Genomic DNA, 16,277 nt, shown 5'->3' on the forward strand with positions numbered 1-16,277 from the left:
ACTCAGACGATGAAACTGCTCTGGTTATGTCTTTTTGCACTTGCGCTTCAGGTCCCCCTTTTCCTCCTCCTAGCAGACAAAAAAGACAAAGCGAACTCCGGTATCAGCCGGAGATAAGTGGGTTGGTTCAGGTGTAGAGCTTCTCACCAGAGGAGACAGTGCTGAAGGAACAGAGTGGATGCAGGGGGAGGATGTTTGAGGAGTGGAAGGAGTGGAGGCAGAAAACTGCAGTGGCAGCGGAATGAATAAATTGAAAACTTCTCTCATTGTAAATTGTCTATCGCTGGTGACAAACGATCTGATAGGCGAGAGGCCCAGGCTTTCCGATGCATCTGTCCCAATAGAGCTGTGAATAACGGGTCTATCTCCACACTGCTTAGCACTGGCCCCTCACTTAATAATTCATGCAGTGTGAAATATTTTCCCCGCTACAGATACGCCAAAGCGCTGCCGCCAGCAGACGGGGGCGGTGAGGAGGGTGTCCCTGCGGTGCTAATTTGGGGGATGGTGACGTGCGGAGATTTCTAAGGGCACTTTAGAGGCGATGCCACATTTGCCCTCATGTATGCGTTGTCTTTATTGGAATACACAATGGAAGATGACATCCAATTTGCGGATAATCTGCCCACAACTGAGAGGAGGAATAAACATTCCCATTAAAGGCTCAATAAAGTGCTGGGATACTTGATAAGTTTACGAAAAGTTCTGTGGAAGGCTGCAACTGCCGCTTCATCTGATTTTTGTATCAGGTGCCAGCACTACTCACCTGTTCGTTACTTTTGTGTTGAGTGGTAAGGCAAATTTCCCGTTCCTTTCCTGGACAAACTGGCTATTTTCTTGTTCACATTTCGAGCCTGATACCAATTATGCAAACTATTAAAAATTTAAACAGGACAGTCTTTTATAATTTAATCCTAAAGTAATAGATTCTATTAAAAATGCATGAGAAGAGCTTGATAGATGGAGAAGGAATTTGTGTCTATCAGAGAATCTCCCGTCAAGGATGCAGGCAGAATGAGCAAGTGGGATTGGTGGCGTTTCCTCATTATTCTAATAGGATGTGATTAGCATAAAGCGGCTAACGGGCTGGTACGATCATGAGCGAGAAAAGGCTCATGTATCAGGGCTCCTCAGAGGGAGAGCCAGTCAAATGAAATGGGTTTCATACTGTATTCCTTTCGCCTTTTAACATCCATGGATGATATTGGAAGTGATGTGTAATGTGTTGAGGTCCTTTTGCGTTTTCTCTTCTTTGATTGGACGCTTTTGTTGTTATTCCATAAAGCATGCAGAGGTGTTCAAGTATGAAAACTGCAATTTTACACTTTTGCACCGTAATGGCTCACATGCAACAGGAGTGTCACAGAGCCTTTTGATACTCTCACTGGGTTTTTGCTTATAGCCCTCGTTAGTAATTTTGTGGACACTGAGAAAACATTGTGCGCTGATGTCATTACTTCTGCAAGCATGAAAGTGCCAGGTATTCTTTTAAGTAATCAGCATTTGTTGTTGAGGTTGTTCTTTTTAAGTAGGATTTACATATAAATGAAAATCCATGAAATCCCATAGAGGGGTGGCACTTGTTCTTGTTATATGTGAAAATCTGGAGAAAACCAATATTAGAGGAATGCAATTTTTGCAGCAATGTATCAGCGCATTGGACTCTGACGTTTCACAAAAATGTACTACCTCGTCACCTCGCTTGAGGTTTGAAACATTACCAGGTTCAGTTTAGATCTGAACGCTGACCTGTGTAATTTCTGGCTCATGGCTCTGTGTCTGAAAGCCGGAATCTAGGTCGATTTCAGGTCATACGGTAAAATTGCAGTTCTTTATGTCTGAAAGTGACTTGAGTGAGATTCCCGTCATTTGCATTTGTATCACTTTGATTGTCTTATTCTTGTCAGAGCGTGCACTGCTGATTGCAAAAACTGCCCCTGCGCTGCAATTTAGGCAGACAAAACCGCGGTTAAACCTTGGCAGAGTTCTGCGCTATTGTCGTTGTCATTGTTCCGATTGAAAGTTTTCCGTCATTTTCTGGCAGTAGTGCTTGCTAAACAGTTTTTCTCGCATCGCAGCTTCAAAGGAGGACAGATTGCAAAAGAACGCCTCTCGGTTGCCGTTGTCATTTGCTTCAGTAATTAAAGAGCTGCAGTCATTCAGATAGCAAACAGCCTCGGAAGAAAAGTGCTTATTGATGCTATGTGAGAAGTGGGCTGCCAAAGCTAGTAAAAAGTGGAACCCTTGCGAAGATTATATGGATTTTAGGCCTGCCTCTGAGGTGAAATTCTTGCCTTTTTGATGTGATGCCTGCCTGTTGATGGAATAAATCCAATGGGTTTAATCGATCATCTCCGTGGAAAGGTCAAGAGGAGAGGCTGTGGTGTTTGAAGCGCTTATCCTGTGGAAGAGCGCCAGAAATGTGACACCTCCTTATGAGTGGGTGGTGGCGGGCAGATTAGCGACGGACAGGGTGGCCCAGGGGAATGATTTAGGGGGATGCGGTGCTAAATACTGTACTCTGTGTTTGTCAGAGAGAGAGAGAAGGGGGTGGAAAGGAACCTTCTCAACCCTTTTCTTGGTACATTTAAAAAAAAATGGAGCTCAACCACCTTCAAAGATTTGAAAGGCAGCAACGTAAAGTAGGTTTATTGCTGTTAACCTCCTGTCTGCACTTATCCATTAATTTTTGCCTGAATCTACCGTTGGGTTTCATCCCACTGCAGTCTAATCTAATCTAAAGTGGGTGGCTGTGGGCAGCATCTGTGCTCCCAGTTGAAATAAGGCTTTCTCGAAGCTAATCCTCTATCCAGGGATCACTCAGCAGGGTAAAGACAATTACCAGCCTGCTTTCTCATGCTAATGGCATCTCTAACCAGATCTTTGAGACTCAAGGGGAGAAATGGATGGAGGAGCAGGGACAATGGGGTAAAAAGATGACCCAAGGAAAATAGGGGTTTAGATTAATGGTTAATTATTGATAGGGACCAAGTTGAAAAAGCCCGGGGTCAGGATTTTGAGAGCATTTTCTGGAATAGGGTTAAAGATGATCAAGTTACTTAGTGTGGGTGTGCACGTGTGGTTTTGGTTAGGAAGTTGCTGAGACAGAACTCCTATCGTATCAGCAGCTGTGTGCCAAGTAGTCTGCCTTCCTCTTTTTATTATCACCTGCCTCCAGCAAGGTGTCTGGAGTGGTTTTAAACTGCATTAATATGCAGGAATTTATAGATTGCCTCCCTTGGCATTTTTGCAGGGAGGCATAGCAAGTATTCTAGTCTCCATCTGCACTAATTACCGGGTCTTGGCAGTGTTACCTGTCTCTTGTGAAGGACAAACTCAGGCACTGATGCTGGAGCACGTAGTGCTGAAAGAACTCATCTGACTTGAAGTGTGCAGGGAGAGGGATGTCTCTAAGGCATTTTTTTTTCTTACTTATTCCTGATATGTTTGATGTGTTTGGAAGCTCGACTACCATGAAAAATCTCTGCCGGAAACATCAATAAACTAAATGACTTTGACCAAGTTCCTTCATGTGGAGCTCAGAGAAACGTTAACAGCCTTTGCACCTGATCTTGGTGACAGTTGCATGCTCACTCCAACTCAAATATATCAGGTTTCATCTTCTGTGTATCCTGCTTGAAACTTCAAATGAGCGTCTCTGGCAATGTCTGATCATTTTAAGTCATGGCAGCACAAGAGTAATGCTCAATGCCAGCTGTTTTCTCCTTGAAGTGGAACCCGAAACGGAACACCAGTCCAAATACATGACAACAAATGGATCAAGAATCCATGAGTGGGCGCGTGTGCTACTGTCTCCCCGATGACCTTTTCCTTCTGCCTGTGGCTGGTCAAATTGTCTGATAACATGCAGCCCTTATCAGGTTGCCATTGTCAAGTGAACCTACCATATTTGAGATCATTATAACCTGACCCTTTCAGTGACGCCAAGCCATTGCCTGGAAAAACAAGCGATCAATGCTTTAAATCATTGCACTTCGGGGGACGGACTTGCTTTCTATAGGTTCCATGTTTCCACTTCAGTTTGGAATAGTGGCTCTTTGTGTGTTTGCGGGTGGTCATGCTTTTTCATCAACTGTTTTTACTGATTGGCTGCTCCTGATGGCGATAGTCAATGGAATTGAATCAGTAAATATTGTGTTTTACACAATGTCCGTTCCTATTTTAGTTAAGGCTGTCTCACTTGTTTAGAGTAGATTTGGTTACGAAAAAAGTTTCTTGATTGATCATGTGTTGTGTAAAAGTGTAACATACAGTAATCACAGTAAATGCAATGTTAAGGAATTGCAGTATCATGTGTTGTTTGAATATGGATTATGACCATTTCAGCACTGTCATTTCATGTACATGTCCCAGACCATTTTGGCCCCTTGATGTCATTCTATTTGCGTTTCTGGGCTTGGGAACGCAAGCCCTTATTACTCCTTAACCGCTGTCTTTGTTGAAATCTACTTCCTACTTTGTAGAGCAAAAAGAAGGTCTACAAATCTGGCCTTGTGTCTTAGATAGTGATTACCAGCTGCATCCTCCCTCTTGATCTCAGATCTCATTTTGTCTGGTCCAGTCAACCTTGGACAGCTGGACGGCACCCACTCGCAAGTAAAAGGCTGCCAAATTGAATCCCCGTTCCTTTGCTCGCATTACGGATGAACAGTTGTGTCATCCTCAGTTGTTTTGTCTATTCAGCAGAGCAAAAACGCCTTTTGTTACACTTCAAATATATCAACTGGGTTCACTGTCAACATTTCACCGGTGTGCAATTTGATTGCCTCCTGGGCTTGGCGGCGCACTAATGTTATGCATGACTGAGTATTGGATCTGTGACACCCTCCAGTGAAAGGACCATGGGAATTGGGGTCACCTTAGGCACGGCAGAGAGCAATGTGTGGAGTCAGGCTTCAAGCAGCCGAGGCAAGGAATCACACTCTTTGAATTTAATTATATATCATTGATTTATTGAGCAGCATTTAATAAGCATGAATTTTGAGGCAGGGCCATTCTGATGGAAGGTTTTCCTTTTCTTTTTATGCATTCCACTCGCCCGCTCATACCGTTTCATCATAAACTGACATAAGCCTTTCTTTGAAGTTCTTGGGCCAAACACAGAAATGACAGCATAACAAACAATGAACAAAACACAGAAAGACAATGGAAACTGTTTGAATATTCAAGCAAGCTGTAGGATGATGGGTGAAGGGGGAGGAGGAAAAAAGATCCCTTGTTTTATTGTTGCCGTGTTAAGCTGTGAATGGGCCTGTCTGGAACAATAAAAGATTGTGCCACATTTAGAATAAGACATTTTCGCGATAGCCACAATGCTATATAAATGGTGTGTAATTCAGGTTTATGGAGAAAATATAAATCCAAGTAGGAGAGCCAAGAAAGTGCTGCTCATTTTTCACAGCGGTTATGGATTTCCATGTATGCAGAACATTAACATTCACAAAACCAGCATGGCGGCTCTGAAGAAGACTGCACCTGTGATCACCAGTTTAGCGTGCGTAGCTGCTCTGCTCAACTTTCACTAGGCGTGCACGTGAAAGTGCGGTTAGATGACAGGCAACGTCACTACAAAACAATACGACCAACTCATAAGACTTTCCCCTGCGGTTTTACTTGACAACTTTAAGCCACACACGCCTCGCTCAAAGTCTTCGGCTGGTATCAGCAGGAGCACAAGAGACTCTCTCATGTTCTAAAAGCACTTTTGCTTGCACCATGGAGAAGCTAACACTTTCCCAGCAGGGGCCCCAAACACCGTGCAGTCATTATTGCAAAAGATATATCCCTCTTTTAAAGGTAGACATTGTTATTCCATTCTTTTAACGTTCATCTTTAACATTACAAATTATGCATTCATTCTCAGTCAGCTCTCTTAACCTGTTATATCACTGTAGGGATTATGAATAAACTTTTGACAATTGATATTTTATATATGCCTTTTTAACACACAAATCAATCTTTATTTAGGGTCAAACTCAGCCGCGAACTCGAAAAAATGTCTTGCGGCTTTACTTGAGGTGTCATTGATGTAACGCCATCACATTCATTGTGTATTCATTTTAGTTTGTGTATTGAGTGGTTTCTTTAAAATATGTTTTTATAATCATTATTCACTAGAATAAATATGACAGTGCCCATGTTTTTTTTAAATTTATGTTGGAACCCTGAGGCTGTTGTTCATGTTGATCTGAGTCTAGTAATCATTTAACAATAAGTGTCCATCTTTTTAAATACTTTTCCTCACAAACCTTAGTGTTCCATGCAAATAAGTTATGTTTTGTTTTAGGAAAATGTGTTATTTATAAGAAATCCACCATGCAGGACATTGCGAAAAAAAACAAGTGTTTCTTTTGATAGAGGACGCCCCATTTGCCTTAATGTTCTCCACGGCTTCAGCATGGTGAATCTATTTGCCTTTTGCGTCTTCCATTTAGCCCGAATGAAATCAAAGATGCAGCGCTTGGCTGTGCAGTCAATTAGTCTTCATTGCGATTACAGGGTTGACATTAGTCTAGACAGGCGTATTTTGATCAGAGATGACAGGCGGCTCGCTGCTATTGGACTGCCAGACATTCCTCACCCTTTACGCTGTGGATGAAGCTATCGAAGCTGACTGGTATACGGAGGCCTCGCAGCTGAACGTCTGTGCCAAGATGCCCTTCATCCGCTCTTATAAATATGTCGGCACGGAATACGGGGCGGCGTAAGCCTCAATAACGGCAACACATGGCCTCGTATGCGTGAAACCGGGCTGTCGGTATGGTATTCTGCCACTGTATATCATGGCAATGATGCCTAAACGGCTGGCTTTTACACACAATGGCCTTTTGTTGTGCGGGTTATTTATTGTGCTGCTGTGAAGCTGCGCAGAGTGCTAGTGGGTGAGTGCATCCAGGGGCTCGTATTGTGAGAGAATCAGTGGCTTGTGTTTGTGAAGCTGGGAGGCTTGGCTAACAATGCCCTTTTTTTATGTCCCACAGTGCGTGCAAATGTCCCCTCACTGTGTTGTTTGTTTGTTTGTTTGCTCACTTTCAATGGGGTCATCGAGCACAACCCGGTCCAAAATGGACGAGCTCTCTCGCATATGTGCATTTGGAATGTACAGCACATTATTTTTTGCGCCCATGTGTGGAGGAAAGTGGCGAGCGGAAGGCTTTTACTGCCTGCCCGTCTCTGCTAATGGAACCTTTCTTTCTCCCTCTCGCTCTGTATTCGTGTGACGGCGCGGTGACGGACAAGGGAGGCGGGTGAGGGATTACGGGGTTAGTGCAGTTCCTTGTTAAAGAAAAGGAAAGGGTTAGAGTGTGTCGATTGGATTAACTTGTTTGGGCTTATTAAGAGAAGAGACACAGCAGCTTGTTAAAAGCACGGCATGGGGTGTCCCACAGTGAGCCAGCAGGGTCACCATTCAATTAGGCTCAAGCCGCACCCACCCAATTCATTCTGGTGGAGCTTTGCCAGGATGATGGTCCACAAGTGGTCCCATTCTAAGAAGGTGGAGGGTTTTTTTGGGAAAGATTTAAACACTTCAATGGGGAGTGCTAAGAATGGCAAGACATTTTGAGTATTTGCTCTGTTAGTTAAAAAAAAGAATCCTACCATCAGTTTTCCATTGGATTTCCTGCAGTTAAAACGTTTACTTTTAGAGGCTTCCCGCCACCACTTTGGTTTACATTACAAAGTGCTGTTTTTGTTCTTTGCTCCCTTCACACAATCTAGTCTGACATAACCATTACTTGTAAAATACATTAGATTATTGGTCATCTATCCACTGCAATGATTATACACTCACGGTAACAATTTAAACACCAGATTCTTCAGTTTCTTAATCATTTTAAACGTCTACTGCAACTAGAAGGAATTTAGCTTGAGAAATACATCAATGATAAAAAAAGAGGGTCCATAACAGTTTATTTTAAGAACTGCTATCTCATCTCGTCACTTTGTATATATTTTTCTAATAAAAACCAAAATAATTTCAGTTTTCCTATCAATAGCTATCGCATACGACAGCTAAATTGATTCTTAATAGAATTCTGAGAATGAAGTCAGGATTTGAACGAATCTCATTATTGTGAAATGTCATTTACTTGTTTAGTGAGCAACATTTGGCTTTGCCTCAACAGAATTTCCACTGAAATACGGAGCAAAATGCAGTAAATTAGACTTATTTTTCAGTGTGATCCTTTCACTAGCCCTATTACCAGCCTTCCACTTGAGCATGTCCATCTTAAAACGTACACACAAAAATAACCAGAGAGTTGTTTCACCCGGGCGGCCTGTTACACCCTCCACTTTGCAGGATGCTTATCTCGACAGACAGCTTTGGGTGCGCAGAGACGTCTCCTCTGATCTCCTCTGCCGTTTAAGAACCTTTTAACGAAGAAATAGCCCTTGGCCGAGCCCACTGGCTCTTGATTCCGGCTCATTCCCTCATCTCATGGGACAGATCCTTCCCGCCCCCATTGCCAACCCAGCAGCAGTGTTATCAGAACGATAGACATCCTGGCTTTGGAGATATGGCCACGCTGGCGTAATAGGAGAGCTGTGAGTGGATTTGATGAGCAAGTCAAGTGCTGGTGCTTTGAATGAGCCCACTTTCTGGCATTCTTCAACGTTTTCAAGGCGATTGATCCGAGCATGACGGGCTATTTTACAGCAGCTGCTATGATGGGTCAAAGCGTTTTTCGCCGGGAGCATCATTTCCTGACACTGATCGACATCTGCTAAGCAGCAGGATTCGTCAAAGAAAGAGATGAGGCAAAGAGACGGCGGCATGACAAACAAGCCTAAGACTTGCCCCGTCTGCCTCGCTCTGAAAGGCAACAATGGGAGAAAATTGGTGCTTCAAATTGAATTGAAAAGAGTGGCTCTTTTTCCTCAACGTAGAATGCCTCCAAATACACTTGGGGATCGGCAAATGGAGAAAAATGGAGCGCAGTTATGCGATTGTCTTTTATTTCACGCATTGTAAAAAAAAATGTGGACGAAGCCAGCCCACCCTACCCCGATATTATCATCACCAATCTACAGCACATAGACTCGTCTTCTCTTTTAACAAATGGTCTGTAAGGATGGGCTACTGGCGACATTTAGTAGAGAAAACCCAGAGAAATGGATTATGGGAAATGACAGTAATGAGCTCAAAGTGCCACTATGGTTGGACACTATGTGCGACCTCTCTTTTTTCACAAGCACCTGGAGAGCAAAAGAGTGGTCCCTCTTTTCCATCAGCAGTGTGTGTGAAAGCAGACCGAGGGGGGATTTTACATAGGATGTCAGTATTATGATTTAAAAAATGTTTCTTTCAATTTTTTCATTCATGGCAGTGTTGCTGATTATCATTCATTTGTTTGGTAATCATTATAATTTCTTGCTTTGTTAGTTAAATCATCAGCGACTGTATAAAAGCAAAGTAACAGGCTGTGTAATGTTAATCTGGTGGCGAAATAAATAACAGGACACCTGTTTCAGACAAGCCCATGACAAATCATTTTTCAATAATATGGCTGACGCAGGCACCGACAGCCGAGATGAAATATTTGCTGCAGTTCTTTGTTTTAATATGAAAGGAGGTCGGCAAGATAGTGATTCATAGCGATGCATTTTGGACACAAGGTTCTGACAGACCTAATATCAAGGCCACAATTCTTTTTTACACACACAGCTCGACTCTTTGCGTAGACTTTACCAGCATTCTACAGTCAGAGTGCCTGTTCCCTGGAAACCAAACAATTTCCGTTGAGTGCGGGAATATCAATTCTTATCACATAAGAACACTTTGTGAACCGCCATGGTTTGACTTTAACTGTCCTCATCTGCTATATAATCCAACAAGAGAGGTCATAATCAGTCACTATTGTGAAACTGCTTTGTCACGGTCCAGATAAATGATGTCCTCAATTTTGCTAGATTAGTGATTGTTTTTATTTTTTGTACAATGGTGCGGTTAATAAATCAACTGCACATACATACATAACGGTACCCATCCACTACACTCGGTGGCAAAGAATGAGTTAATTAATCAGTGGCTTAACGGTTGCAAATGGAGGAAACAACATTCAATTTCACTTCCCATATAAATTCCATTTAATCCCATATAGCGAATATTTGTCTCTATTTTTCTCCCCAGTGGAAACTAACAGCCACTGCCTCACTTTTTTTTCCGGTGTGAAGGTGGTTGTAGGGGGAAAAAGAAAGAGCAGAGTATAGATTTATAGCCTGGAGAGAGATTGATTAGTGCCGTCACCCGGCGTGATGTACGGTTGGCAGTCTCCCCCACCCTCCATTGAAATTGCTCATAAACACAAACACCAGTGCACTGTACAGAATAGGGCTCTTCATACATGCAGACACCAGTCGTCCCCCAAGGCCCTCCTTGACAGCCCCCCAGGGCTACTGCATGCTTAGCAGTCAGACTGCTGTTTTTTTTTCCACGCCTGTCCATAGATAACGCCATCAATCACCACGTGCACGCCACCCTGAGAGGAATGTGCTAAAGTGCTGCTACTTGTGTGTTTGTTGTGAGCAGGGTTTCATAGGCAGGAGATATGCTTGGCTAGCTGTGTGGAGCAACACTGTGCACTGAGCTGGGGGGGGGGTCAGCTGAGAAACCCCCGGTTTCCCCCAGGTGTGTGTTTATCAGTCAACGCATGCAGCTCCGAAAGCCTCCAAATGTAGGCGAGCTTTAACTAAGTCACACCGAGTGCGCAATAAACACTCATTTAGTCACCAGATGACCGAACATGAGAGTCATACGTCAGGTTTTTACAGAAGTATTTGGAATTTAATTCCCTTGTCCTGTCTGAAGCACCTGGAGTTGTACTTGAACACAATACACACCTGTTTATTTGCCATTGCTTGTTGCAACTATGCATTGTTAAAATCTTGAAAAAAAAAAAGCTTTCTCCCCTCATTGTCCAAAATCTTGCAAGCAAACCAATAGATATGAGGTCATTACTACCTGGATTTTTTACTAAATGTGTACTGGATTAATGTCAATATTTGGGAAACAAATAAAATATTTAAATGCACCTTATTTGAAAGGAATGGTATATCACTGATTGTCTTATTGTGACAAACAACATATCTTAGAATGGTTGTTATGATTCCTTTACTCTTATTTAGAACATTTTATTCTGAAAATGTTCTCCCTCATAGCCATCCTACCAAAACACAAGCCTTGACCCCAAATCCAGTCCTTGATTTCACTGACTCGATATGTTTTTTTGCACTCCAGGTTGGCCGCAGAACTCCCCCGGCTGTCGTACTGTGCCCACCTCGCCATGCTGGCCTGTCTGCAGAGGAGGCAGAACCCTCCACCACAGCACCCGGTGTGTGCCAGCAAGAGCCTGGAGCCACCGCAAGCCCTGGGACGCAAATGTAAGTTCACAAAAACTTTGCAGGCGCCTCAGCCCAGGAATTGACCGTGACTGCGTACGTTGTGTCCACATAACCCCCCGTTAATCAGTCAGGGCCACCAATGGAAAGAGACTGCTGACCCTGACAGTAAATCAGTGAGCATAAAATGGACTTTCTGGTTTCTGCTGTTTGTATCGCCACGATGCCTCGCTTCTCTGAGGAATTCCAAACATTTGGATGGGTAAACGTGCACTTTTAAGCCCAGATTGCCGTGTTGTTTGGCCCGTCATTGCGAGTGGAGGCGCTTAACTGTGCTGATTGTGCCATCGTGTCAACAGGGCTGAGCAGACAGTGTTTTAACGCGCCTCATGGCCCCCAGTGACCCCGAGGGGTCTGTAAACATTTACAGTGTCTGGTTGGGGGCGCCTGTAAAGCATGACAGCTGCTGTGTTGGCTCTCCCGGCACCACCCTCTGTCCACTCGCAAAACGGTGCAGGGGGACAAAGATGAGTTGTTGCTGAGTCGCTTAACTAGTTGAGACCAGTTTGCAGCTGCAGCGAGCAGATAGCGTGAGGAGTGATTGGATCTTAATTTGAGTCTAGGCCTTTGATATCCCTTTTAACTCTCTGTTGATTCGTGCCTCCGTAATGACAACTTTGAAGTGTTTTTTTTTTTTGTATTTGCGAGGCAGCCGTAAAAAACATCCCGGCTTGATTAAAAGACGAAAGACGCATCAGAGAAACAAGAGCTTGCATACTTATTTCTTCTGTGGTGGACAGTAGGGAAAGCCTTAAAACTTATCCATTACCTCTAAGGTCCAAACAATTATTGACTTTTCATTGCAGGAAATGATTACAAGTAAAGTACTTCACTGTGCTTACACGAACTATTTCTTTGTTCAATTGGGATTTGACAAATCTATGTTTATCAGATTAACAAAATGTCTTCATCTATTTAACACTTATATTTGAGGTCTGTTAGGATGGGAAGTAGTCAAACCAAGCCAAGTGACTGCCAGTGATAGCAGTTAACAGACACTATTCTCAACCCCACGGTTCTGAGATGGTGTGTAATTGGATGACGGCCAAAATCAACTGGGTGTAAAATTCATGTATGCATTACAAGTACAATATAATTGAGGGATCTTTAACAAAAGTGCTTCTTGAGGTGGAGAATGTAAGTAAATCGGAACTACAAAATGGGGAAAAAGGTCCTGAAAAATATCACTTTTATCCATTTCTTTCTAATATGGTAGGATTCATCTATTGAGGATACGTTGAGTCAGGATTCATGTTAAACGTGTAAAAGAAAATTTCCTTCACTTCTCCTCATGCCTTTTTTTCACCTTTTTTTCCACCTGCATTAAGACATGTTATTTCAATTATAACCAACTGAAGTAAGATTAGATAATGTGGATGTCAAATATATGTGAATGTTGCTCAGAAGAAGGTCCACTGGGGTTGGTTTAAATCTCAGACATGGGCCACATTGAGCCGGTTCTTGTCTTGTTTGGCTCCTACTTTGTGCCGGCATCTGTTAGATCTCGATGGGAGGTACCCATACCAAAATTCACCCCACACAAAGACTCTGTGAGCGTGCATACAGGAAAAGGATTAGTACCTGGCACTGAAACAGGCAAAATGTGTCATTTTCCCCTTCTGTCCTTTTGACTGTAATGTGCGCCAGTTTGCAAGCGTGTAAAAATGAGAGAGGGCCAGAACGGGAGGGTAAATGGTTTTTTGCAAAAAAAAAAAAAAAACATAACACCAAAAAAACAAAACGCATGCAGATGCCGAGTGACTGCACAGTTCATTGATGCGACTCCCATTAAAAATCCCTCATACCCTCAATAAAAAAGGACTTAACAGGCTCTGCCATCAGCTGGAAGCGTTCAGATCGGCTCGCCAGACAATCAATTTCCCCCAAGCGCGCCGAGCTTAGCAGGAGAAACGGGAGGCGGAGAGTAGGATGTTTCCATTATCACAGCCCGGGCTGGCGGGGGGGCTGGGGGTGGAGCGGCGTGCAGGGCGGAGACAGCGGGCGGCGAGATAGAGCCAGGAGTAGCCGGCTTTTCAGAAAGCCATTGACCGCCTGCCCTTAAAAATATCATATTGGATTAGCTTCATAGGGGCGGCCTTTTGATATTTTTTCTTCCTTTGGCCATGGAATTAAAAGGTAGTGCAGAGCATTACTTGAATTATAAATCACAGGCACTTGCTTTCACTGCGTCCAAATTCCACGCATATGTGGCTGCACTCTCTCGCGCCAACCGCTGTCATTTTTAATTAAATCCTCCTTATGGGTGACATTTGTAGCCCTCGTCCTCGCCTCCGCGTCTCTTCACCGCTGGCCTAGATGGAGACATGAAAGGCAGAGACGTCCGTGGAGCCAGTGCCTCTCATCATGTTGTGCCCCAGAGGGAGGTTGCCCAGACCAGAGAGAGAAAGAGGAAGCCAGGGAGAAATAGAGAGAGGAAGAGAGAGAGACCACGCAGGGGGAGAAGGGTGAATAGAAGCCAGTGACCCTGGACACCCTCCACCAGAGGCAACCCTCCCTAGCGTTACTCCTCCTTCATCACGACCCTCCGCTGTGGATCTGAAGGTCTGAGAGGGGCAGAGGGGGTGCAGGAGAGGGAAGGTCTCCACTTTGGTGATGAGTAACACTGACAGAGCTGAACACACACACACGCACTCCCACACAAATTACCACCTGCCCCCTCTCTGGTCCAGACAGCAATTACTCTGCCACATGTCAGCTGTAGAAAAAAGAAAAAAAAAGAACTGGTTCAGAATCTTACATGACAGTTGGATGGGGATCTGGCTATTTCCAAAAATATTATCTTGTCAGCTTTTCCATTTGCTTGTTGAATTATCTGCTGATTTGTGGGCAAACCTAAATGTCCCTGCAGAGTTGGAAGAGGGAGCGAAAAAAAAAGAATGAGTGGCGCTAGCAGTTATCTAACCTTTTTGGGGATAATAGCTGTTTTAGCCGCGTGTGGGGGCAAATTGGATAGAAGAGTTTAATCTGAGTTAAATCCATTTAATCAACTGCTATAAAAGTCCCGATTTGTTTTTCTAAATGTGCCCTTAAAGCCGTGCACACAGCCGCTCTCCCGCACAGAGGATAGATGGAGCACACATGCAGCAGTAACCTCCCGCGACATCCGCCGCCAGGCCTGGCGTGCCAATCAGCCCGGTGTAGATGAGACGTTCCCAGAAGGCCTGATATCAGCGGTTCATGCCGTGTCAGGCCAGGTTCAAACCTCCTCTAGATTGATGGATGGAGACCAACCATCACATAGCCTTGGGACACGGTAGGGAGGATCACCTGGGGATTTTCCTAATAGCCCTGTTCCTCTGATGGCAAAGAAGCCGGAGATGGCACACACTTGCTTGCTTGCCTGGCTTTTAGCTAAATGGAGGGGGCAGGGAGGTGTACACGATGTGTAGCGTGCTTTTCTAATGGGATATGAGGCACACATTGGGAAGATTATGAAGCTGCACCTATTGTGTGGGGTGCAATGATGTCAGTCTTTCCAGTTGAATATTAATAGGTGATCTAAGTAGCAGCAGGAATAACAAGCCCTAGTCTGACTGGCTCGTAGGCTCAACACGGCTCCGCTGACTCTTTTCCATTGGCACTAATGCTAGTTTGTTTGATTTGAAGCGTGCCAAGGCAATACCACTTTGTTGACATTAGTCGTTCTAGCTTCTTATTGGTCGAGGAAATTTGTGTGCTTGGCTGCAAGTAAGAATTGGGATGCGCCGATTCTGAGTTGTTGTTGTTTTTCCCCCAGATACGTTTTCCCTATTACGATCCAATATTGTTTGTTAATTTAATCCCTCTTAACCACTTGAGGTAGGGGTGCTGGATCCTATCACAGTTACCTACAGGTGGAATACACTGAAATCAACCAACCACAGGGCACATAGTGTAAACACTTTTCGATCAGTAAAAATAATGTTTAAAATAATACAACCAATAAATAAAAACTCACTATTTATATTCTAGTGAGCCCTGATGATAACTCCTCAGAAAATGGTCTTTTTAAAACTAGATCGCATCCAGTCTTAGGACCAAATCTGTCCCAAAATATCCATATAACGCACAAGAGCATCTGATCGGGAACTTTCTAGTAATAATAGTAATAAAACACGCTACCATTAACATAACTTGTTAGATCCCAGGCTGCACTTCATTCTACACCTGCTAAAACAGTGTGTTTTCTTGCATCTTCCTGCCTCTTGGAACTTGGAACAATCTGCATCTATTTGACCTTTTCCTACTGACTGATCTATGCCTTTTTTTCTTCGTCCCATTTAGAATGCCATACTGTCCATATAGGTATTCTGATTATTCCAGCAAGTCATACAATATTTGTCATATGCACGTGTTGCCAATTTACTACTCCTGCAATCTCATTGTGGGCAATCTTTGCTTTTGCATCGCAGTCCACCATTTTGAGCAGCCAAAGCCTCTCCTTGTGTCGGGTTATAAACGTTGGCTCCACGCTGTTGGCACACGGAAGATCATTTCCGGCTCGCAGCGACCCGCCGAGCTTTGCCTTCGCCCTGCCCTCTCGCCTTCTGCTTTGTGCACGGGGGGTGAAGCATTCTGACTGCCATGGGAGATGAGCTCAAGGAAGAGAGGCTCTGCTGTAGCTGTGTTCACAGCAGGAACTGGATCGAAATCGAGCTTGCTACTTCCAAAGCGAGCTGGAATTTGGGTGTCCCTGCAGGTGCAGGCATCAACACCCTCTGTCTTTGCCTGCCAGAGAGTGGGGGCAGGCTGGTGGGCATAGAGGGGACAAAGTGTCCCTAGTCCTTTTGATTTTGCACAGGAAACGATCCACTAAGAGCGAAATTTACTAAAGGTTGGAGCATTTTTAAATGAGA

At 43.9% G+C, this 16,277-nt stretch overlaps 1 protein-coding gene across 3 annotated transcripts in view; it reads left to right on the top strand.

Moving 5' to 3' along the window:
- The window catches only part of LOC144195545 (protein FAM222A-like), a 47,476-nt gene that overhangs the window by 16,729 nt on the left and 14,470 nt on the right, over positions 1-16,277 (top strand). For all 3 annotated transcript variants that reach the window (XM_077715263.1, XM_077715261.1, XM_077715262.1), the window contains exon 2: positions 11,261-11,403. In XM_077715263.1, the coding sequence (XP_077571389.1) occupies positions 11,307-11,403 (97 nt within the window). In that variant the 5' untranslated portion in view covers positions 11,261-11,306. The remainder of the gene's footprint in view (positions 1-11,260; positions 11,404-16,277) is intronic.

The sequence above is a fragment of the Stigmatopora nigra genome, chromosome 4, assembly GCF_051989575.1.
Source record: "Stigmatopora nigra isolate UIUO_SnigA chromosome 4, RoL_Snig_1.1, whole genome shotgun sequence".
Lineage (NCBI taxonomy): Eukaryota > Metazoa > Chordata > Actinopteri > Syngnathiformes > Syngnathidae > Stigmatopora > Stigmatopora nigra.